A 21,221-nucleotide genomic window follows, 5' to 3' on the forward strand; every position below is an offset into this window, starting at 1 on the left:
CGATGGCGGGAGGCCAAGGAGTAGCGGGCTTCCTTCTCGATGGCCGGGGTGATTAACGGTGGATGCAGAATGGTACTCCGTAGAACAGACGGCGGTTGAAAACCCGAGTCCACGAGAAAGAGTCCCGGATTGATTGATCCCAGCGGCGCTGACTCTCTCGCTCGCTCGTCTGTCCTTCCTTCTGTCTGTTGCTCTGCGTTTCGCGGTGAGAGTCGCTCTGGCGGTGCACGGGAGGCGCTAGTCCTATTTAGGCTAGACTATTGCCACCGTCAACATCGCCAATGATTATGAGGGCATTCGCCATTCGGCTTCAGGCAACAACCAGTTGTCGTTTTCTTTCGATCGTGAAGATCAAGCACTTTCACCTATCTTAGCCAGTCGAGCAAACCGGATCGTCACGGAGCGCCTGATCGTCTCTATCCATGGGTTTTCAACCGTTCTCTCGCTTATCCGTGCCTAGGCGTATCTATTCCCTGCCGCTGGACCCTGGATGTCGAGTTGGATGAGATAAGGGCGTGTGGTACAAACATATCAGGTGTCCTACGGAGACGGGTCACGGAGGGTCTTGTACACATACTCTGCAACCATGGACCGGGCTTCTGTTGTCCCGTGCATGAATTTCTGCAGTACAGAGCGCAGAATGTACTAGAAGGCCGAGCTGGAATGATTTGCGCTGGATGCAACGAATGATAAACGACTCGAGGACGGTCAAGAACGAGGACCAGGTACTTCTATCGGTTCTTGTGACTCCTCGATTCCTTGATAGTAGGGTTACAGCAGGACAGCGGTTCAACGGCAATGGCGCCTTCATCCCGCCTGCGTCTCTTTACTCCGTACAGCTAATAGAGGGAGGTCCGCGCACGTCATAATGAGACGTGGATGCAATGTAACTACCCCATGGAGCTTGGAGACAGTCTCATTGGCCTGCCTCAGAACAGCATAGAAGCTTCCGGACCTGAACTTCAGTTGTATGCGTAATTTGTATGCGTTATATCCGAAGTATGTAGTACCACTGAAGATGTGTTATCAAGGGTCTAGATACCCAGACCAAGCGACTACTCCCAAACCTATGTGGTAACATGGGAATTAATAACCTATAGATACCCAGTTGATGACTGATGTGTTGCAGATGACAAGTTTCCTTCCCCACTCCCAGCCACTTCGCTAGGTGAAGATTCTAATATGAATATCCCATGAAACCAGGCTTCCATATAGATTCAAGAATGTATATGTGAGTGATTGGAAGCCATTCCATGCCAAAAATGAGACCGAGTCTAACAATCTGCGTATGATTGCAACAGGATAAGAAGTCTTGAGCTGGGCTAGACCGTAGGCGTACTTGGTTATTTACCCTATCTGCAAATTGATCAATAACTGAGGGCAGTACTATGCCGGCGGCAAGTCTAGAGAGCCATCGTCTCGAAGTTTTCTCTCTTTGACCTACAAAAGTAAGCTGTCCTGGCATGAAACAAGATCAGAGTCGAGGTAAGGAACAATCGACGGGGTCAATAAGAAATGTCGAAGCGATTGCTCGAAATCGAGGTACTCAATAGAGCATGCTTCTGGCGCCCTGTTGGAGAATAATATATCTGAATTCAACTCTTCATTAAGAGAGTCTCCCTCACCCAGAGTGAAAGCATGATTCGATGATAACATTTAGACCTCCAGTAGCGAAAATTAGCGCTGCAATCTTCACCAGACATGAATGATGACACAATGTCACTGAAGTAATAATAATAGGCCCACTAAGACTATAGGAAAGTCCGGTACACTCGGTAGAGCCTCGATGGCGCTTTGTCGGAAGTTAGCAGAGTCTGAAACAATCGAGGCCTTGACACCACGTACCGGCAGTTTCATACGCACAGCAGGCTATCAAACAGTGACGAGACAGCCTTATCCCTCTATGTAGTAAAACAGTTATTTCAGTAATTATATCTTCGGCCCCCGATCAATTAATCTCGGCGTAGACGTGCTGTGAGGAGTACTAAGCAGGAAGGATGCCGTCAAGGCTGGGCTGACATGACGCGAGCAACTTCGAAAATTGCAATCAATAAAGTCAGTAAACCCGTCAAATAAACAAGACACTTGCCATATGCAATTCACAACTCAGGAGACCCCCGATTGGGCCCTCGACGAGAAGCCCTCGAGAGGTGAAACTCGGGCTGTCACAGAGAGCCGCCGGAGGAAGGCCCACCTTCATCTATCTCAGCCCGCCAAGACGTGCCCCCGTTGTTTGTTCACGACCACCCACCGCCAGAAACGACGGACAGGGTTGACAGATCAGTCGCGAGGGTCTGGAGAGGGGCCGGGCCCCTCTGCGTGCATGGAGACAGGTCTGCTGAAAACCAAGGAACCAGTTCACCCTTTATGAGTTCATCTATCCCAGACCTTGCTAACCTTACTGTTCTACTCCAGAAGGACGTTGCCCCCTATCAGAGCATGACAATATCTGCCTTCCTGGCAGGCGATCTGGAATCTGGCTGCTGCACGGTGCATGAGTAGATCCCTTCATTTCATCAGAAATGCCGGGCAAGTGGTTATATAACTGCGCAGATGGACCGACTCTTTCCTCTCTCTTCTCTCCCCATCAGTCTGGTGACTTCGATCCTTTGCATCACCTTCCTTTCTCTTTCTCCGGGTTTTATACCGGTCTTCCATTCTCTTAGGTCTCTGGTAGACTTGAAAGCCAATATTCATTCATTCTCTTTTTTTTCCCCCCCACTCTTTTCTAAGCTTCTTTCGGTGACTTCGCTGTGCGTTGCAACGACTACTATCAATCAAGATGACTGTGTCTAAGATTACTGGTCTTATTCTGGGTTCGGCGGCCCTTGTAGCTGGCCACGGCTATGTCCAAGGTATTCTCATCGATGGAGAAAGCTGGTACAGTGGCTACATCGTGACCGAGTTCCCCTACGAGTCCGACCCCCCGGAGGTGATTGCATGGGCCGAGGATGAAACCGACCTGGGATACATTGACGGGACCGAGTATGCCGAGCCCAACATTATCTGCCACAAGAACGGCACCCCGGCAGCCCTTTCGGCTGATATCAAGGCCGGTGGAACGGTTGAGCTGCAGTGGACCGACTGGCCCACCTCCCACCACGGCCCCGTCATCACCTACCTGGCCAACTGCAATGGAGACTGTTCCTCCGTGGACAAGACCGAGCTGGAGTTCTTCAAGATCGACCAGGGCGGCCTGATCAACGACACTGCCGAGCCGGGAACCTGGGCTTCGGACGAACTGATCGCCAACAACAACAGCTGGACCGTCACTATCCCCACCGCAATTGCATCAGGCAACTATGTCCTCCGCCACGAGATCATCGCCCTTCACTCCGCCGAGGAGCTCAACGGCGCCCAGAACTACCCCCAGTGCATCAACCTGAACATCACCAGTGATGGTACGGACACTCCGACCGGTACCCTGGGAGAGGCCCTGTACAACGACACCGACCCGGGTATCCTCATCGACATCTACCAGTCTCTTAGCACGTACGTTATCCCAGGACCGACGCTCTACTCTGGTGCGATCACTGGCACTGCCACTTCTGCCGCTGCCGCCGCCGCCACCACCTCTGCCGCCGCTGCTGATTCCACCTCTGCCGCTGCCGCCGCGGCCGTGACCACCACTGCTGCCGCTGCTGATTCCTCCTCCGCCGCCGCCGTGGCAGCTTCGACCCCGGCAGCCGAAGAAACCTCTGCAACCGCCGCATCGGTCCAGTCTATCTCCAGTGCCGACGCCCAGCCTCAGGAGACTTCCTCCGCTGCCGCTGTTGCCCCTAGCCAAGTCCAGTCCCAGGGAGGCTCCGGCGCCGAGGCAACCGTGACCGCTGCTGCGGCCGGTACTGTCTACACGACCGACTACCTCACCGCAACCGCCTACGCTACCGAGGTCGTCACCGCCGGCAGCTCCCCCCAGCAGACCGAGGCAGCTGGTTCCAGCGATAGCAGCAGCAGCAGCAGCAGCAGCACTACTTCCTCGGCTTCTTCTGCGAGCTCATCCACTGCCGTCAGCAGCAGCAGCCTGACGAGCTACTTTGACTCCCTGAGCGCCTCGCAGCTTCTCGAGGTCATCGAGAGCACGGTCTCGTGGCTAGTCAGCTCTAGCAAGGTCCACGCCCGGGATCTTACCGTTTAAAAAGAAACGCAGAGTCCCCGATTACCTTTTTTTTTTTCCACTTCTCTTCTTTCTCCCCCTTTTACATTCTGGATCAGGTATCCCTGTACTTTTGTACGTTTGTTAGCAAGGATTGTGCTAGGCTTGTCATTATCTCTCGTCCCTAGATCTGTATCATATGTAGAAGTGGATGTAGATGTAGTATTCAATAAAGATACTTTATTTCTTCTTCTTCGTCTTGTCAACGACATCAATCCACTGCCCTTTTACCCCCCGTCTCACCAACGCCGACTCAATGGCCCGCCGCTGGTCCCCCTGCACAAGCACCTCCATCACGCCGCGCGCCTGGCCCGTCGCCTGCGCCACGCTCGTGCTGCTCGCGCATTTCTTCTGCAGCTCCTCCGCCAGTAAGGTGGGGATGATACCGAAGATCTCCAGCCCTGTGACTTTCGTGACTGTCTTGGAGCCCGTGCGCCGCTCGAGCGTCACGGTCGCTTTGGGCGCTTGTCCGGCTTTCGGTTTGACGTCCCGGAGGGTCTGGCCGGTCTTGAGGATGACGTAGTGCGGCGCTAGGAGAGTGGTGTCTTCGGTGATCCGCTTCAGGAGGCCGTCTCGCGTTACTTTGCCGCGCGCAAGGGTGCCTTTGTCGTCGGCTGAGGACGAGGTGAACACGCTGTTGGCCAGAAACTGGTTGAGAGAGATGATGCGTCGGTTGTCGGGCGAGATCAGCGGCGGGTCCTGTGAGGAAATGTACTGGTCTAGCCGGTTTGAGACGTCTGAGTATTTGTAGTAATTGTTCGGGTCGCCGCTGGATAAAGCCGGGAATAGCGTTGGCACTAGTCGAGCGGTGGGCTTGTACAGGCTTTGGACGGTGATCGTTTGTCCAACGGAAGGGTCGCTGTCAGTAGGGGCAGCGGCGGCAGCGGCAGCAGAAGGCACTGTTTTCCCTGCATTCTGGACTGCGTTCTGCGAGGGGAGCCGGTACGGGACAAAGCCCTCGACTCGGGGGTCATGGAAGTCAACATCCAGGATGACTGTTTCTTGGCCGTTGCGGTCTTTGGATTTCACCAGCCGTTCTTTGTCGAGGTATTTGATGAACTTCTTCACGTTCTTCCAGCTTGTCTTCTTGATCTGGTAGAATGTAGCTTGCTGGGGCGAGAACACGGGCAGGTAGGGAGTGATGAGACTGGAGATCAGAGCGGACGGTTGCACAGGAAGAGACAGTCCATGGTTCGGAGAAGACGGATTATCTTGCTTGAGCTTGTATAGCGCATAGAGAAACGCTTTGACAAAAGCATCATCGATATCTATATTCGTTGTCAATGGGCTGACAGACAAATTGGGTGGGGGGGGAGGGGGGAGAGAATACCCTTTGTAGAAGGCTCCTGAATCTCTTCCACCGTTTCCACCTGCTCCTCTGATACTTCATCTTCCAGCACGAGGTCCTCCAGCGGCTGCTCTGTCGTTTCTTCCAACGTCATCTCGCCGACAGCTTGGCCGACCTCTTCCACCTCCTCTTCCCAGCCTTGTAGGTATTCCGGAGCCGGTCGACCAGGCCGAGATGACGAGCTCCATGCCCAAAGCTCGTCTCCCTCCCAGTGTACGCCTCGAACGGCATGCCCCTTTGTTCCCTGCACGTCACCCAGCGCAGCCACTTCGATCTCACAAATGCCTACAAAGAGCGGCACTGTTGGTCTGTCTAAGCTGGACACAGCCGCGACAGCACCCCGCACCGCCCGGTCCGGAAAGGGCGGCTCGTTAGCCAGGCCGGGAGTCATCAAATCCGCACCCCCGCGGAGTTTCCCCATGACCATCTCGGGGGTGTACAGCAGCGGCAATAGGTGCGGGTTATGCCACAGTGTATAGACCGTCGGATACAAGCGTCCATCTGCACCGGGTCCATGCTCGAGTTTAAACCATAGGATGCGCTCGTCTCCCTCTGCGTGTGTGCCCACATAGACCGTTCCCTGGACTTCTCGCAGCTGTGGCCCTACAGTCGTTGCAAACCGGGCCGAGAGGGAGTTTTCCGGCAGCAAAGCATTGCGGATGGAGGTGAGGTTCGGACTGGTGGTGGCGGGCGTAGGGTTCGGTGTGGCGGGGTCTTCGCTGCTGGGTTCCGCCGGTGCTGCTGCTGGGATTTTGATGTTATAGTCGCTGATGATCTGGTCGGCTATTTTGCGGCGATCGGAGCTTCGCAGAGGAGATAAATTTTTGATCTATCCACGTCAATCAGAGGGTAAGCTGTGAGTGCGGGGAGTGAGGGGCATACAAACCGTAGGCTTCTTCTTGAACATGGCGCTTGGACTGGAGGGGGGGAGATTGGATATAAGAAAGTGAGAAATAGAAATAAATACAGAAGAAGAAGAGAAAAGAGGAAGAAGCTCAGATAGATAGCTGGAGCGTTGTCTGATTCAAGTAATGGGGTGATCCGCGTCTGTTGAGTTCTTGTGGATCACGGCCGATTGTTGTTGCGGGACAGCAGCAGCAGCAGTAGTATACGACAAACTCGAATTTGTAGAGCAAAATTTATATTTTCACTACTCTAGATGATATTATATAATGGGAATACATTTAATCTTGTGTCAAAGTCTTTTATGAATGTGGTGTACTTGTCAATGTGCTCTACTGTCGACTAACCATGTCGAAAGAATCACTATAGATAATACAGTGTTTTTCTAGATAAATCTATCCAGATAGCTACCTAGCTATGTATCTTAGGTAGATACTAGATAATCATAATATAATCCCGTGGTACTGCAAGGAGCTGTGCTAGTAGCTACAGAAAAACTCGAGACTGCATTGACTCCCATTGATATTTTAGACATATTTCTCATAATAATAATATATAGTAGCAGATATCAAATCTACCATGAAAGACAGTAATAATACCAGTAATAATAATACTGCTGAGGGCTTAGTACTAGGTATGTAATACTGGGTATTCATGGTAATTATAATACTTGATAAGCGATAACCTTCTTCAGTACTAACCATAAACAGCTAGTCAAGAAGTGCTGACAAAATGATTAACAAAAGATGCGTAATCTTTAGCTGAGCATTAGTTGGTGATTATTATTGCTTTCGTCGATGAGGATCTTCTCGAGGGGCTTCTCGAAGCTCTCAGCTTGTATAAATAGTGTAGTGATACGAGGTTTCATTCAATTCAATTTTCAATTTTTTCTATATACACTACTACTCTACTACTAGTACTTTCTTAACTAGCACTCTACTAATCTACTACTCTATGGCATCCGTCATGAAAGCTCTCCCTCACGCAAAGATCATCCCCCGCCGCTCCGCCGCCCGCGGCCACGCCGACCACGGCTGGCTCAACAGCTTCCACTCCTTCAGTTTCGCAAGCTACTACGACCCGGAGTTCATGAACTTTGGTAGCCTGCGCGTACTCAATGAAGACCGCGTCGCAGCCCACAGCGGGTTTCCCACCCATCCACACCGCGACGCCGAGATCTTCAGCTACATTCTTAGCGGGGAGCTGACGCATCGGGACAGCATGGTTCGCAAGGGTGACGAGGGGGTAGAGGGGAAGAAGTTCTATCATATGCGAAGGGGGGATGTTCAATTCACAACAGGAGGAACAGGTAAGATAAAACATACCTATATATCAGTGTTGCAGAGCTTCGATAGACAAAAAGTTGATACTAATATTACTAGGAATCGCTCATTCGGAAATGAACGAGTCCGATTACCCCGTTCACTTCCTTCAGATCTGGGCTCTTCCCTGGTCTCAAGGCCTGAAACCAAATTACCACACGAAATCGTTCAGCGAGGAAGCTAAACGCAAGTCCTTCCTCCCGATTCTATCGCCCCTCGCGGCTGGAAGGGGCGCTTCCCCCGCTGAAGAAGAGGCGGCAGTGCCCAAAATCCCGGATACCATTCCCATCCACGCGGACTTTGTCATGGGCGCCGGTCTGATCGCCCCGGACAAACGGTTCAAATGGACGGTTGGTGGCGGTGCGGATGTCGTCGACAGCATCAAAGACAGAAAGGTCTACGTCCATGTGCCCATGACCAAGAACGGGAGCGCGAAGATCCGTCTCGATGGCCGGGAGCAGGCCGTCCTGGGAGAAGGCGATGGCGCGTTTGTCTCGGGGGTTAATGTCGGCGACGAGCTTAGCGTCGAGAGTATCGGCGAGGCGGAGGCTGAGGTGATCATTCTGGATAGTAATTAAGGGGGGGGGGACGTATAAAAATTGTATTCTAATGATTGTTATGACAGGCTTAGGTTTTTTTCATTTATACCTGTATTCTAGTTCACTTTTCCCACATTACACTCAGCTGTAAACACGGTCCCCAAGTCTTACAGAATACCTAGAGGCTCAACTCAGCTTCAATGAAAGTACAGCACTTGAAGCATCTCTAGTTAAGCCTAAGTGAGGGCCTTAAGCTGGTGCAGCTTAGCTGCTTGTACTACTCAGCTAGCTGATCTTCCTGGTTCTACTTAGAGTCTTGTCTGCTCTACTAACATTTCAGATTAATCCCCTGCCTCTTCTCCCCCTCCCTATGCTCAAACATAATCTGCGCGCTCACAAAAAGACAGGTCACCGCCGCCGTAACGAAGCCGGCACTAGACCAGCCTGCGAAGATGGCCTTGACCATCTCCTTGACTTCGTCGACCCCCATTACGAAACCTACGAGACTTGCCGCCATCATCATGAGGATGTTCCCCACTGCCCCGATACCACAAAGAATCCTGAACGTCTCAGGCCAGTCCCTCCACTTGCGTTTCGGGAAGAGAATCATAGCAATCACCTCTGGCAGGATGAACAAGGTGGCAAGCCAACCCCACGCCAACAGCCGCAGATTGATGTCATGCCACAGAGCAATGAAGGTGAACACTGCCAGAATATTCACCATGGTTTTCACTTTACTCCCCTCTCCGTTCCCGCCAAGAGGAACGTAGATGTACCGAACAACCCACCTGTTCAGGCTTCGATGCCAGCCTCGCCAAAATGCCAGTGTCGAGTAATTGTCAGACATACATCTGACCATGTTCTCCGGCGCGTCCAGTCCGTCGACCAAGGCCCACAGTCGGAAGAACCGCCACGGGATAAGCAGTTTCAGCCAGACGGCGTGTAGGTTGAAATTTCCAAGCATGGCGAGCTGGAAGGGGGTATACTGTGCCCATGAAGGTGAGCTCTTGATGATCGCCACTGCGTAAGAGTAATGCAGAACCACTTCCATACAGAGCAGAGCAAGAAGAAAGCGTAAGCCGTACAGAGAGGTCCTGGCCGTGGTTGTGGTCGGTAGGCAATTGCGCGATTGAAAGACAAAGTCGTTGAAGCTCAAAATTGGTCCCGCGAGGTAAAGAGGTGAGTAGAGCGTATAGGCAAGGTACGTTTTGAGGTTAAAGTCGCGTAATGCGGCGCCATGTGAGACTCGATCGCGTTCGCTAAATGCATCTACATGCTTCTTAGGTTAATTTAATTACCTAGGTAGCGATGATCGTCGAGTCTTGGTTCGATACTAACCTCGATTGAATTCAAGCTCCCTTGAGCCCAATAGTAGTCCAAATTGAACGAGACCAGCCGTAATATTGAGATCTTAAAGAGCACCTCCCACCGAGGCATGAGACCACTGTAGCCGTCGACTTTTGCACCAATATCCTGCGCAGCCTTAAGACCTGGCAATAGACCCCCAGCGATCACGGCCAAGGGGTATCCGCGGCAAAACTCGTTCGCGAACAGAGTACCAAGATTGAAGACCCAGGTGGCGACAGGCACGTAGCTTCTGGGAAGCCGTGTCGCAATCTTGAAGTTGGCATAGAAGATCAGAACAACTTTCGCCGCCGAAACGCCGTGCAGCGCAATGAGAAAGATAACCCCGAAGCCAACATCAAACAAGGTGCGATGTTCCAGTCTGGCATTTGCAGAGAGACCAACATGACTGACATCCTCAAATCGCCAGAATATCCCATGCAGCTTGCGAAACAATGGATGCAGTATAAGAAGGGCCATGAGGTAAGGGAGGTTATCCCGAAAACCAGCATACTATGCGTCAGAGTTGTCGATCTGGCGACCAGGGATCCAGCCTCGAGACAATCTCTTCGAAAAAGAGTCCCAGTCAGGACTTCCCAGATTCGATATATCATAGACCTGCTTCACCATTGTCGGAATAACGACGGCGAAGACAAGATAATAGATATAGTACTCGATTGTCCTCCATTTGGACGACTTCGTGTCGGGTAAGGGTGGACGGTACTCTAGCTTTAGAGCGTCTCTGGCAGAGCTCGGAGACTCTGTGGTCGATCTTGTAAAACGAGTATCAAGGGTTTCCAAGGAGTAGAGCGACTTCAAAAGGTTCATCAGCCACTGCATCGTGCGTATACTAGGCTAACAACTTCGTGCCAGCGGATTTGAGAAGCAGATATAAAGAAGGATTCGCCAAGGACCCCCCCCTGATTCAAGTAGCTTGCACAGCCTCTATATTCTGTATGGCTGACAATATGGGACGTATAAAATTTGGATTTATAACAATTGTTATGACAGGCCTTTAGGCTTCCACCATTAATCTATCTACTCATGTCTTTTTAGAGCTTCGCCTTTTAGTCCCTAGTCCAGTTCTCTTGTTTTCGAATAACACCCGAATCAACTGCAACATCTCCATAACCAATATCGTCAGCACGCTTCATGTAGAAGAAGAAGAGGAGTCATGTAGTAGCAAAACATACCTAGTAAAAACCGTCAGACAGCACCTCTTCATCAGTATCATCCTCCCAGATCATCTGCGAAGACCCGCCAACAATCTCAACACCAACGTCACCATCGATCTCCTCCCTCCAACGCCCACGCGGCTCTTCGATCTCATCCCGACGCTCCTCTTCAAACACAAACTCATCCCAGCGAATTCTCTGGCTCGCTTCGAGACAGGCCTGGATAATCCCCTCCTCGTCGGCTCCGATGCCGTGCTCACGCTCCCACGCAACCTGTGCTCCGTCCTTGATGTCCTCGAAAATAAGTCTGGCTTCTTCACATTCTTCGGCATCGTGCGGCTTGAGTCCGTACGCGATCATGAACTGGTCCATGCTTTCGAAGCCCGAGTCGCGGAGGAATTCAGCGTTGGTCTTGTCTTTGGGTTGGATGTCGGTTGGGACGGCCATTTTGGCTGTAGTGGAGGTATGCGTATATAACTAGGTAGTGTATTGGTAGTAGTAATGGGATAGGCAAGTGTTACCAGGGATATAGAATGGGATCAATTATTCTGGATTGATGGTGTAGAAGAGAGTGGGAGGTCAGCCAGGAAGAATTATAAGTCTCGCGCTTTCCTTTTAGGGAAGGTCTGTGGCACCTTCTGTCTTTATCCTAAGAACTGTGTATAAATAGGCAACTACCTCTTATTAGAAAAAGCCCCCAGGTATATCACTGCTATAAGAATATATGATGGACAGTCAAAGTCAGATATCATGGTCTTGCGCAGGATGAAAAACTCCCCCGTCAGTATTCTGCAGCTCGGAAATGTCGTGAATAGCTTCAGGTAGCTCTACGGCCCTCGACGCCGTGACAATCCCGAATTCGATGGCTTCCATGAATCTATCAGGCCAAATACTGCGGCCATAGAAGCCAACAATTCTTTCATCCGAGGCAGCTTCTATAGCTCAGTTAGCCGACACCAGGAAGTAGGTCTCATAGAACAACAAACCTAATGTATCGACATCGCCGTTATTCTCGTTCAATTCACCGGCTACTTCACCGTTGGACAGATAAATACGCATTCCCCAGAGGTTACTGTCGTCATGGCAGATTTCCAGCTTGCGGATCTCCACTCCTGGAGGAATATCGATCTTCTCGGATGCGTGGCCCCCTAGACAAAAGTTAGAAAAAACAACTCTCTTGATGGAATAAGGAGAATTATCCTTACCCAAACTGTGGGAATCTCCATTCTCGTCTACTAGAGGCCCACAATTGACAGTCTCGCCGTTGGCAAAATAGACGACAGCGCCGTCGAAAAGGTATCCGACTCGTATGTCGACAGCGGTAGCCCGGACGACTATCATGATCAGTTGGGTCGAAGGTTGATTGTGAGAGGATGCGCTTACTGTTCCCATCGGTGCTCCGGTGATTGAAGAGCACTCCCCATTCCCAGTACCGCTCATCGGCGGTATCTCCGTTGACCTCGTCAATGGCAATGGAGCGCTTCTGAAGCATGACTGAAGATCCAGGGATACGAATGACATCCGCACTGCGAGTCAGTCGCCAGAAATTCCGCACTCTCTTGGTCTTGCCATTCATTGCAAGAACCTGTAGGGTTAGTTCGGTCGTTGGATCGAACCTCTGCGCCAGGTCAGAAAGAGAATACTCGACTTGCGTCTGTGGCTGCGAAACGGATGGCACGGGCTCCATAGTACCGCCGAATTGAATGCACGCGATACCAGCGACATGTTCAATGACAATCTTTGAGCTGGCTTCACCGTCGCCGTGGATTAAATGCACGGATGGAGAGGTCTTTCTCAACGCCAGCGGCAGCAGCCGGTCACCTGGAAGTCGGAAGTGAGGTTGCGCGCTGAACGACAAGGCATCACCCAGATCCCAGCGAGCATCATTGTCACTCTCGGCAACAAGTTGGCCCGGTGCTTTCGTACGCGCTGAGTAGGCCGTGTAAGGCAAGAAGTGCTTGGCCCAGTGGCGGGGATACCCTCTGGCCATGATACCCGTGGTGTGCGGCGCTCCAAAGGCATGACCAACTTCGTGCAGGAAAGCACCCTGGCCGACAGTACAGGCTTCCCATGCCGTCTCACATTCGCCGTTGTCGTTTCCCATCCCATCCTCTCGGGGTGTGGTGTCCAGCAGACATGCAGAAACCTCTTCGAGAAACCGTGGCCACGAGTAGGTAAGATGGCTGCCAAAAACACCGAGAGAGATGCCTTCGGGGCTAGAGCTGCCCAGAGCCGCGTGTGCCAGGATCATATCTTTCTCAATCGAGTACGTCGAATCGAGGATTAGCCCGGCTACCACGGGCCGCACAGACGACTGGAACGGGGTTCCATGTGCTTTTAGCGCATCCATAAAGTAACGATGCAGATCGTCCCTCCTGTGACCTTGAGGGTTCTGCTGGGCGACATCTAGGCTGCGCAGCTCCGCAACAGTTTTGTCCGATTTCACGATATGGACCTTGGCCGTCGATCTAGCTGCTCCAGGGCCTTCTCCATTGCCGTACAGAGAGTCTGAACTGTGTCGGGCATTCCAAAATTGACGACTGAGGGTGTCTGTCGCCCATTCTTCCTCTAGCCGGAACGATCGCCGGCCCAGTCCTTTCAGTCGCATATCCTCGGCCGTCATGGCCTGCCACATGTAGGCAGTCATCCGCAGCTTCGCTACGGCAGCGTCAAGATCCGCATGGGCAGATGAAATCCCGCCAAATTTGTTCCCCGGACAATCGATCAGCAGGGGAGAATCCTTGCCCACCATGATGGCGAGGTGAAGCGGTGGCAGCTGAGAGAGCGGGACATAGTTCAGCTTCAGCTCCAGAGTCTCGAGCACCTGCGTACGGCGACGATGCTGCAGCGTCAACTGATTGTTTCCCGGCGACAGCAAGACCATCGCTTTGAAGTATCCGCATGCAAGGGGCCATGTTTGAGTCGGAAAGGCAACGGCGCCAAAATCGTCCTTGGTAGCGATGAGTATATGTTCTGTCTCACTGTACCCGGTTTCCTCGTTGTCAGTCGAGCACCGACCGGTCAAAAGAACACAACGCTTTCATGTGAGCTGGAAACAATTAAATAATAATAGGGGTCGTGTCGGGTTCTACCTGATGGACTGTCTCTCCGTCTGAGATGTTGTCCACACCCAGGCGGGGAGTAGTATCATTCTCGACCCCAGTAGCAACTCTCATGGCGGCGGATTCAATGAGCAAATGTCACTCGATCAACTGACCTGTTGTCTATAAGATGATAGGAACAATCCCTCTTATTTATAGATGCAGAACGAGAGCGTTGTGGCAGTCGGGAGTTGGTAGTAGTGGTTGTTGCTAACTAGGCAGCCGCTCGCTGCCTAGCAAGGCATCAAGGCAACAGCACTACATGAATATTACGGAGTACTTTCATACCTTAATCTTGGAATACTTAGTTAACTAGGTACCTATCTAGTAGTTAAAGTATTTTGTACCTTGTAGAAAATTGCTATCTAAGATCCTAAGGGAAGAATCCTTTCTGTCGAAAGTGCCAGACAATTGATGTACTAGACTAGTAACTAGTTATCAGTTGAATAGATGAACCATTTTGATTTATCCACGAATAAAATAGATAACCAGCGAGGAAGACTCCCGACTACTGGATATAGTTATTGGCCCTTTAATTAAGCTAGTCCGAGGTCAATTGTGAGACCGGAGATTCCCCGTGAATGCCCCTCACTAGAGCCCTACATAGTAGTAGTATCAACGACCATATAAATTGACTTTTAGGTATGTCTGATTCAAACAAGAGTCAAAAGTACAGTACAAGAACAAAATGCCTGTATATCATGTTGGTAAGCTATAATCCATGCTATTACTATAAGTCAAGGCACTGATCCGACTCCCACTCAGTTCTCTTCCGTCTCAAACCGGGCGTCACGCCCGCACAACTCAGTCACTGGAAGGAAACAACACAGGGAATGGTAGGGAAGATACCAGGTATGAAAGGAGCATTTAGAACCCTTTTTCTTTCTTGAAGAAATCGAATTACTAATCTTAAATGTAGGCTTGGTTTCTCTGCGCGCGGGTCCTCCCCTCCCCATCTCCATCCCGAGAGCTCAAGGGTTCGATATGGGCCTTGTTGCTGTACTGGAGTCGCCGGAACATGTGGCGACGTATGCCGTGCATCCGGCCCATTTGGAGTATGTTGAAAAAAGAAAAAAAAAGATTTCGTTGGAAATGCATCGAGAAGAATTATAGCTGACACTGCTGATGTAGGGTTCAGAAGATGCGAGAGGAGCTGTGTGATGACACGCTGGCGTATGATCTAGAGTTCTGATAGGAGTCTCTCAAGGAGAAAAAAAAAAAAAAAAACTTGGATGAGTTCATATCCAGTTATTTAATTCGAGACTGCATCAGTACATGTATTTGAGAAACCGTAGCCATGATATACAACGCCCAGATAGATCCATTTCTTTTTTTTTGAGAGAGAGCAAAAGACATTGTGAGAGACATATCAATAAAGGACTTTGAAACCGCTTTTATCAGTCAAGTTTATGCCTCTTTGGCATCGACCTTCTTAGCAGGGTGGTCCTTGTTGCCTTCTTCGTCACGACCGCGCTTCTGGCCAGACGTCGAGTCAGCGGTGCTCTGGATAACAGGAACGCCACTAGATAGATTAGCAAAGGCCTTCGAAACAAGCCAGATGGAAAAGAAAGAACATACCGAGCATCCTTCTGGACCTCACGACGGGCGTCCCCATTGCTGAAGCCCTTCTTCTGGTCGTCAGCACGACGATCCCGCCAGTCGCGGTCGTCTTTGCGGTCCCCGCCGCGACCGCCACGACCGCCGCGACCACCACGGCCACCGCGGCCACCGCGGCCCCGGCTTCGGCCGTTTCCACGGGTGCGCTGCTCCGAGGGCTTGATCCGGCCGGCCTCGATGTCCCGAACCTTCTCGTCGCAGTAGTCCTTCTTGCTCTTGATGATCAGGTCCTCTCCCTTCCACTGAGGCTTAGGCTCAAGCGCCAGGAACTTCTGCTGGGTCTCCTCGGTGTCGAACTCGACAAAGACGCTGCCCTTGAAAGTCTTGTCGGGGAACCGGCGGAGACGGATCGCGTTCGTGGGGCCGTACTTGGAGAAAAAGGACTCAATGTCAAACTGCGTGCTAGCCTCCTCAGAGCCGAAGCCCTTGGCGTAGATCGAACGGCTCATGGCCTTGTCCTCAAAGACCTTGACGACACTGGGATCGTGGGAGTCGGTGACCGTCTCGGGCAGAGGCACCTTACGGCGCACAGCGGTGTCGTTGTCGGTCAGCTCCAGGACCTCGGAGGTCTTCAGGGCTTCCACGATAGCACTGAACGGCTGGAAGCGGTGCATACGCTTGAAAGAGTGGATGGTGCTCAGAGGGATCGAACGGTTGGCACTGCCGCCAACCTTGGCAAGCAGGAATTTGTCCATAGGCAGATTGGAATCAGAGAAGTAGAATTCCACCTATAAAGCGCGTCAATTTAGATATGAAACTGCCAAGCTTGGTATCTGAACCAACCTGCTTCCGGATCTCAACCGGATCGTCTGTCTCCTTCTGTGAGCTAGGGTCAAACTTGGCGTTGTTCCGGTTATCGCGACCGCTACGGGTCTTGCTGTGGGATTGGGATTCCGCAGCCTTGGCCTCGGCGCTCTCAGACTTCTTTCCCAGCTCGGCGGCAGCAGCGACAATCGAGGCCTCGTCGGCTTCCTCCTTTTTATCTTCCGCCTTCAACTCGGCCAGGACATTCTGAACATCCTTCTCCGCCTCGGTGTTGGCACCGGCGTCGACCTTAGGTTCTGCGGACATGTCGCGTGGATGAATGACGTACAGGCAGGAACAAGTTCACCACGCGCGAGACCTTTCTAGGGGATAATTAGAACAGGGGGGTTTTTTTCGGAGTAGAACCAGCGCAGAGAAAAAAAAAAGATATCGAAGTTAATTCAATCATCATGGCGACAGTGTATCTCGTCCCTCTAGCATGGACAGATAGTCCCTGTCGAGTCGGACGGAGATAGGAAATTTTGGGACAATCATTGCGCCCGCCTGCAGATAACCTGCGAAGCAGAGCAAATCGCACGAGACTCGCGCTTACCTGAGGAATTTCAAAAGTAAAGGGAGTATAGATTGTCTCTGACAAGTGCTGGCAAGAACAGAGACCCCTGAATGTCACAATGCGCGTCTGATCGGTGTTGCAGGGAGAAGTCACAATCTTCCTACAGCGGGGCGAAATTTTCTACGCGCCGCAGGAGAGCTTCAGCCACATTTCAGCCACAGATGGATTTCCTAAATGGGAATAGTCGGATTTGTGCAACTACGACAGATATTGTAAAGAAGTGTTGAATTGACCTGATATGGGTATGCCTAGAGGAATGCACTGGAAATAATGTAAATCTAGTATATATCTTGTTAGTAATGAGCAGTATTATAGATAGATAAATTAGATTTTAATCTCTACTAGCAAGAGTAGAGTGGATGTTAGCTAAATCCCTCTATAAATAGAGGTTAACTATTCCAGAGGCCTATCTTTACAGCAGTTTTATATCTCTACATAAGGTACCTAGAGGCACTTATATGAATGATAATGGGGATTTAGTGCTGACAAACAGTATAGTATGTTGGACATGGACTGGCAAGATGGCGAGTGTGCAACCGACAGACCGCGCTTGCCTTTTTCGGTCTCCTGGGATTCACTCCAACGTGCCTCCTCGAAGAGCTCTCAATCACTCATGCTCTCGCTTCCATTTCTTGACTCTTTTCTTCATAACCACTCGCATTGTTAACACCTGCAAGCGCTGGATACCCACTTTCCTGGACTACTAGTCATTTTCAGTCTTTATACTTAATCGATCTTTCATTCTCTGCCCTTGAAAAAGAAGAGGTCTCTGAAGTTCCACAGAAAGTAACTTGGATTTTTGTCATTCCTTCATTTATTTATAGCTCTCGTTTGAGACCACCATTATCACGGTACGTGTTGTCTTCGACTGAGGCGTGTTTGACCAGGAAGCTGATTTTGTGCGACTCAGATCCACAAGGATTCCAATCTCGCATAGTGTTCTTCCAAGATTTCGTCGAGGTAAGTTTTGAACCTGGCTGGCTCTTCTGGCTCTACAATGCATGTGCCAATGAATTATTTTCCTAGTTAACGAGCCCAGTGGACTCCAGCAGGCTCTGCTCGTTATCGAGCCTCGGTTCTCGAATTGACGCCATTGACACACCCAGAACTCGAAACACAATGTCAGAACAGGATAAGGCAGATATGGCGATAGTGAAAAAATGGCCGGTCCAGGATGTAGGTTTCTAAGAAGGTCTGTTTTGTGGGTTGTGGAATGGCTAAGATGATTTAAGATTGTCTATGTCTCCATCATCGGGCCAGTCATGCTGGCAGCCTTACTAGAATGGTTTCTTCACCTCGCTGCGTTCGTCTACTGCCTGTGCAAAGTGTATCGAAAGGCAGACCACTGGAGTGTCAAAGTTCTCGCGGTACTGATGATAGTTCTCTTCATAACTTTGCGGTAGGTTACCACAACGGCTGGATAATCTTATAAGTACTAGATACTAACATCATGCTTGTTCGTTGGTCTAGAGGCATATTCCTACCGGCCATGATAGTGACACTTCCTTTGCCAGCAGAGGTGTCCGAGCACTTCCCCGCTGCCCTGGTCTCCTTCCTCCAATGGTTTGCTTTCTGGACATTCTCGGTTTTACTCGTCATACCCTGGCTGTTTTGCATCTACAGACTCGCTACCAACTCCCTGGGTAGAGAGCAACGGATAAAGGAGGTTCTAGATGACAGCACTGCTCCCAAAACAGTGATCATCATGCCAGTATACAAGGAAGACCCTGCGGTTTTGATCAAAGCTATCGACTCAGTCGTTGACTCTGACTACCCTGCGTATTGTATCCATGTGTTCCTTTCATACGACGGCGGTCTCGTCGATGAGCCCTTCTTCCGTGTAATTCAACACCTTGGGATCCCAATCACGCTTACATCTTACCCCCAGAGTATTGATGTGACCTACAAAGGTGCAAGGATTACCGTCTCCCGCTTCAAGCATGGAGGGAAGCGCCATTGCCAGAAGCTGACTTTCAAGCTGATCGACAAGATCTATGCCGGTTATCTTAAGCAGCACGACGATCTTTTTGTCTTGTTTATTGACTCCGATTGCATTCTCGACCGTCTATGTCTCCAGAATTTCATGTACGATATGGAACTCAAACCTGGGAGCAAGCACACCATGCTGGCAATGACAGGAGTCATCACTTCAACCACCGAGAAGAACTCACTCATTACCGTCTTACAGGATATGGAATATGTCCATGGCCAGCTGTTCGAGCGTTCCGTCGAGTCTGGCTGCGGGGCCGTAACTTGTCTCCCGGGCGCTCTGACAATCCTGCGGTTTTCAGCTTTTCGAAAGATGGCTCCATACTACTTTGCAGACAAAGCTGGGAACTGCGCAGATCTCTTCGACTTTGGCAAATCACACCTGGGAGAAGACCGCTGGCTCACACATTTGTTTATGATTGGAGCAACGAAACGCTATCAAATCCAAATGTGCACGAGCGCATTCTGCAAGACAGAGGCTGTTCAGACGTTCCGGAGCCTTCTCAAGCAGCGGCGTCGATGGTTTCTTGGTTTCATCACGAACGAGGCATGCATGCTCACAGACGCCAGGCTCTGGGCGCGGTACCCTCTGCTCTGTTTTGTTCGTTTTATGCAAAACACCATTCGAACTACCGCGTTGCTTTTCTTCATCATGATAGTCTCTGTGTTGACTACGTTCAACAAGGTCTCTAATCTGCCTGTGGGGTTCATTGCCATTTCTCTCGGTCTAAACTACCTGATGATGCTCTACTTTGGGGCAAAGTTGAAGCGATTCAAGGCCTGGCTCTATCCAGTAATGTTCGTGTTAAACCCATTTTTCAACTGGATATACATGGTGTACGGGATCTTTACAGCTGGTCAGCGCACGTGGGGTGGCCCTAGAGCAGATGCTGCTGCCGCTGACGAGCACACCACTCCCGAGGAAGCTGTCGAACAGGCCCGAGCCCAGGGGGATGACCTGAACGTCGATCTGGAGACGTTCCGGACGAACGAAGAAGACAAAAAAACCATTCCTATTCGTCCTTCAGGCAATATTGAAGGGCGTTTCGTCGCAGCCGCGTCGTTTTACTCGCTCCCATCCGCACCTCCTCTCAGCCTGTCTGGAAGCAACTATGCGTATGACTCCCCTTCGACGTCTGATACGGGCACCACCTCAATTGCCCTGCCCCGAAGAGTGGAGAGCCTGATAAGTGAAGAGGATCGGGTGAAGCTTATGATAGCCCGGCAGATACAAGCATCGAACAGCAGTTTCAATATTCATTCTGATGAGTCGAGTGAGATGGACAAGGCGCCTTTTCTACGACAAAGCAACCAGCAGCAGATTGATGACCCAGAACTTGGACTTGAGCTGCTGTCCTCAGGCGAACCGATCGACAGGGAACTATTGGCGGAGCTGGCGCGGTCAGGAACCGCCCTGATTTCCGCCAGCCAATTGGTCTCCAGCCACAGCATTGCAGGTCCCCCGAGCCTGCGACAGGAAACGACGATCGGTAGTGACATCGGCGAGAACCATCCGCCGCCAAGTGACCAGCAGACCGAGGACGAGGGGACGAGGCGGAAGCTGCGTAAAAAGTTCCGCAGGCATTTCCGAAAACCAGAGGAACCGGGCGATCTAGTCTGATTAGAAGGCCTCATCGCTCTTCCTTTCCTTTTGTCTTTCCTTTCTTCTTCCTTGTCAACAACCCTGTTGGTACTATTTATTACTATTCGTGGATGATCGGACCCTAGGTAATTGGCACCGTCTTGTCGGTTTCACGCGTTTGACCAAGGCGCAACCGCTACTACTTGGCTTATAGAAGTATTTTGATTAATGAATACTTGTTCCATGATTCGTTACTCCTATCTTTGCAAGTTCGCAGAGGAGACATCATCCCCTTATGCCTTGCCGATGCTGAGGCGGGGCAAGCCACGGATAGAAAGATCCAGTAGTCAATCGATAAGAAAGAAAGACAACACTCAGCGGGCATGGAATCTTTTTACGACAGTAGTCTTCTAAACTCTCCAACAGCCGCTCTAGCCAATTGATCGAGTCCAGGTGTCGTGAAACAGCCTAATGTAGTATGATTCGACACCTGTGAGTTACCTATCGATAAGGGCACCGTAAGGTACTCCGTACCTTACCTAGGAAACGCTGAAAAGTGCAGCCTGAGCCTTCAGGCCCTAAGGCGGTGAAGGCTATCCCGCCTCGTTTTTTTCCAGTGACCCAGCACGTGCCAAGGCGGTGTGCTCTCGATGGGAATCGAGCAGGCACGAGAAGGTTCGATGAGCGCCATGAACGGTTTGGATGGATAAAAGAGCCCCTGACTGGGGTATTAGACAGAGTGGTCTCGCGCCCTGGTTAATATTATA

At 50.9% G+C, this 21,221-nt stretch overlaps 9 protein-coding genes across 9 annotated transcripts; 4 read left to right on the top strand and 5 right to left on the bottom strand.

Annotated features, from left to right (window-relative positions):
- Positions 1-2,782: 2,782 nt before the first annotated feature.
- Positions 2,783-4,138, top strand: ASPZODRAFT_58651 (hypothetical protein; the record flags this gene model as incomplete). The annotated part of the gene is made up of 2 exons (XM_022728787.1): positions 2,783-3,524; positions 3,804-4,138. The coding sequence occupies 2 exons, from the start codon at positions 2,783-2,785 to the stop codon at positions 4,136-4,138; spliced, it is 1,077 nt and encodes a 358-aa protein (XP_022584379.1).
- A 141-nt stretch (positions 4,139-4,279) lies between these two features.
- On the bottom strand, positions 4,280-6,433 carry ASPZODRAFT_128424 (hypothetical protein). The gene is made up of 3 exons (XM_022722020.1): positions 6,391-6,433; positions 5,487-6,333; positions 4,280-5,424 (listed from the first exon to the last, which is right to left on the bottom strand). The coding sequence occupies exons 1-3, from the start codon at positions 6,409-6,411 to the stop codon at positions 4,337-4,339; spliced, it is 1,956 nt and encodes a 651-aa protein (XP_022584380.1). The 5' UTR covers positions 6,412-6,433; the 3' UTR covers positions 4,280-4,336.
- A 940-nt stretch (positions 6,434-7,373) lies between these two features.
- On the top strand, positions 7,374-8,307 carry ASPZODRAFT_58605 (hypothetical protein; the record flags this gene model as incomplete). Its single annotated transcript, XM_022728781.1, has 2 exons — positions 7,374-7,716; positions 7,790-8,307. 2 exons carry the CDS (start codon positions 7,374-7,376, stop codon positions 8,305-8,307), a joined length of 861 nt encoding a protein of 286 aa, XP_022584381.1.
- A 265-nt stretch (positions 8,308-8,572) lies between these two features.
- Positions 8,573-10,524, bottom strand: ASPZODRAFT_156903 (hypothetical protein). The gene is made up of 4 exons (XM_022726287.1): positions 10,155-10,524; positions 10,018-10,021; positions 9,784-9,994; positions 8,573-9,547 (listed from the first exon to the last, which is right to left on the bottom strand). The coding sequence occupies exons 1-4, from the start codon at positions 10,450-10,452 to the stop codon at positions 8,597-8,599; spliced, it is 1,464 nt and encodes a 487-aa protein (XP_022584382.1). The 5' UTR covers positions 10,453-10,524; the 3' UTR covers positions 8,573-8,596.
- Positions 10,525-10,591: 67 nt separating this feature from the next.
- ASPZODRAFT_128428 (hypothetical protein) lies at positions 10,592-11,721 on the bottom strand. Its single transcript, XM_022722022.1, has 2 exons — positions 10,806-11,721; positions 10,592-10,735 (listed from the first exon to the last, which is right to left on the bottom strand). Exon 1 carries the CDS (start codon positions 11,232-11,234, stop codon positions 10,806-10,808), a length of 429 nt encoding a protein of 142 aa, XP_022584383.1. The 5' UTR covers positions 11,235-11,721; the 3' UTR covers positions 10,592-10,735.
- Positions 11,481-14,041, bottom strand: ASPZODRAFT_128430 (hypothetical protein). Its single transcript, XM_022722023.1, has 5 exons — positions 13,880-14,041; positions 12,171-13,824; positions 11,993-12,121; positions 11,774-11,935; positions 11,481-11,722 (listed from the first exon to the last, which is right to left on the bottom strand). The coding sequence occupies exons 1-5, from the start codon at positions 13,961-13,963 to the stop codon at positions 11,529-11,531; spliced, it is 2,223 nt and encodes a 740-aa protein (XP_022584384.1). The 5' UTR covers positions 13,964-14,041; the 3' UTR covers positions 11,481-11,528.
- A 487-nt stretch (positions 14,042-14,528) lies between these two features.
- On the top strand, positions 14,529-15,115 carry ASPZODRAFT_128431 (hypothetical protein). Its single transcript, XM_022722024.1, has 4 exons — positions 14,529-14,595; positions 14,654-14,740; positions 14,808-14,943; positions 15,020-15,115. Exons 1-4 carry the CDS (start codon positions 14,577-14,579, stop codon positions 15,078-15,080), a joined length of 303 nt encoding a protein of 100 aa, XP_022584385.1. The 5' UTR covers positions 14,529-14,576; the 3' UTR covers positions 15,081-15,115.
- Positions 15,116-15,295: 180 nt separating this feature from the next.
- Positions 15,296-16,576, bottom strand: ASPZODRAFT_149333 (hypothetical protein; the record flags this gene model as incomplete). Its single annotated transcript, XM_022725479.1, has 3 exons — positions 15,296-15,410; positions 15,467-16,233; positions 16,289-16,576. 3 exons carry the CDS (start codon positions 16,574-16,576, stop codon positions 15,296-15,298), a joined length of 1,170 nt encoding a protein of 389 aa, XP_022584386.1.
- Positions 16,577-17,341: 765 nt separating this feature from the next.
- Positions 17,342-20,668, top strand: ASPZODRAFT_163924 (hypothetical protein; the record flags this gene model as incomplete). Its single annotated transcript, XM_022726652.1, has 6 exons — positions 17,342-17,380; positions 17,601-17,734; positions 17,771-17,843; positions 17,910-18,059; positions 18,116-18,282; positions 18,354-20,668. 6 exons carry the CDS (start codon positions 17,342-17,344, stop codon positions 20,491-20,493), a joined length of 2,703 nt encoding a protein of 900 aa, XP_022584387.1. The 3' UTR covers positions 20,494-20,668.
- Between the last annotated feature and the right edge of the window lie 553 nt (positions 20,669-21,221).

This window comes from Penicilliopsis zonata (assembly GCF_001890105.1).
Source record: "Penicilliopsis zonata CBS 506.65 unplaced genomic scaffold ASPZOscaffold_2, whole genome shotgun sequence".
NCBI classification, from domain to species: domain Eukaryota; kingdom Fungi; phylum Ascomycota; class Eurotiomycetes; order Eurotiales; family Aspergillaceae; genus Penicilliopsis; species Penicilliopsis zonata.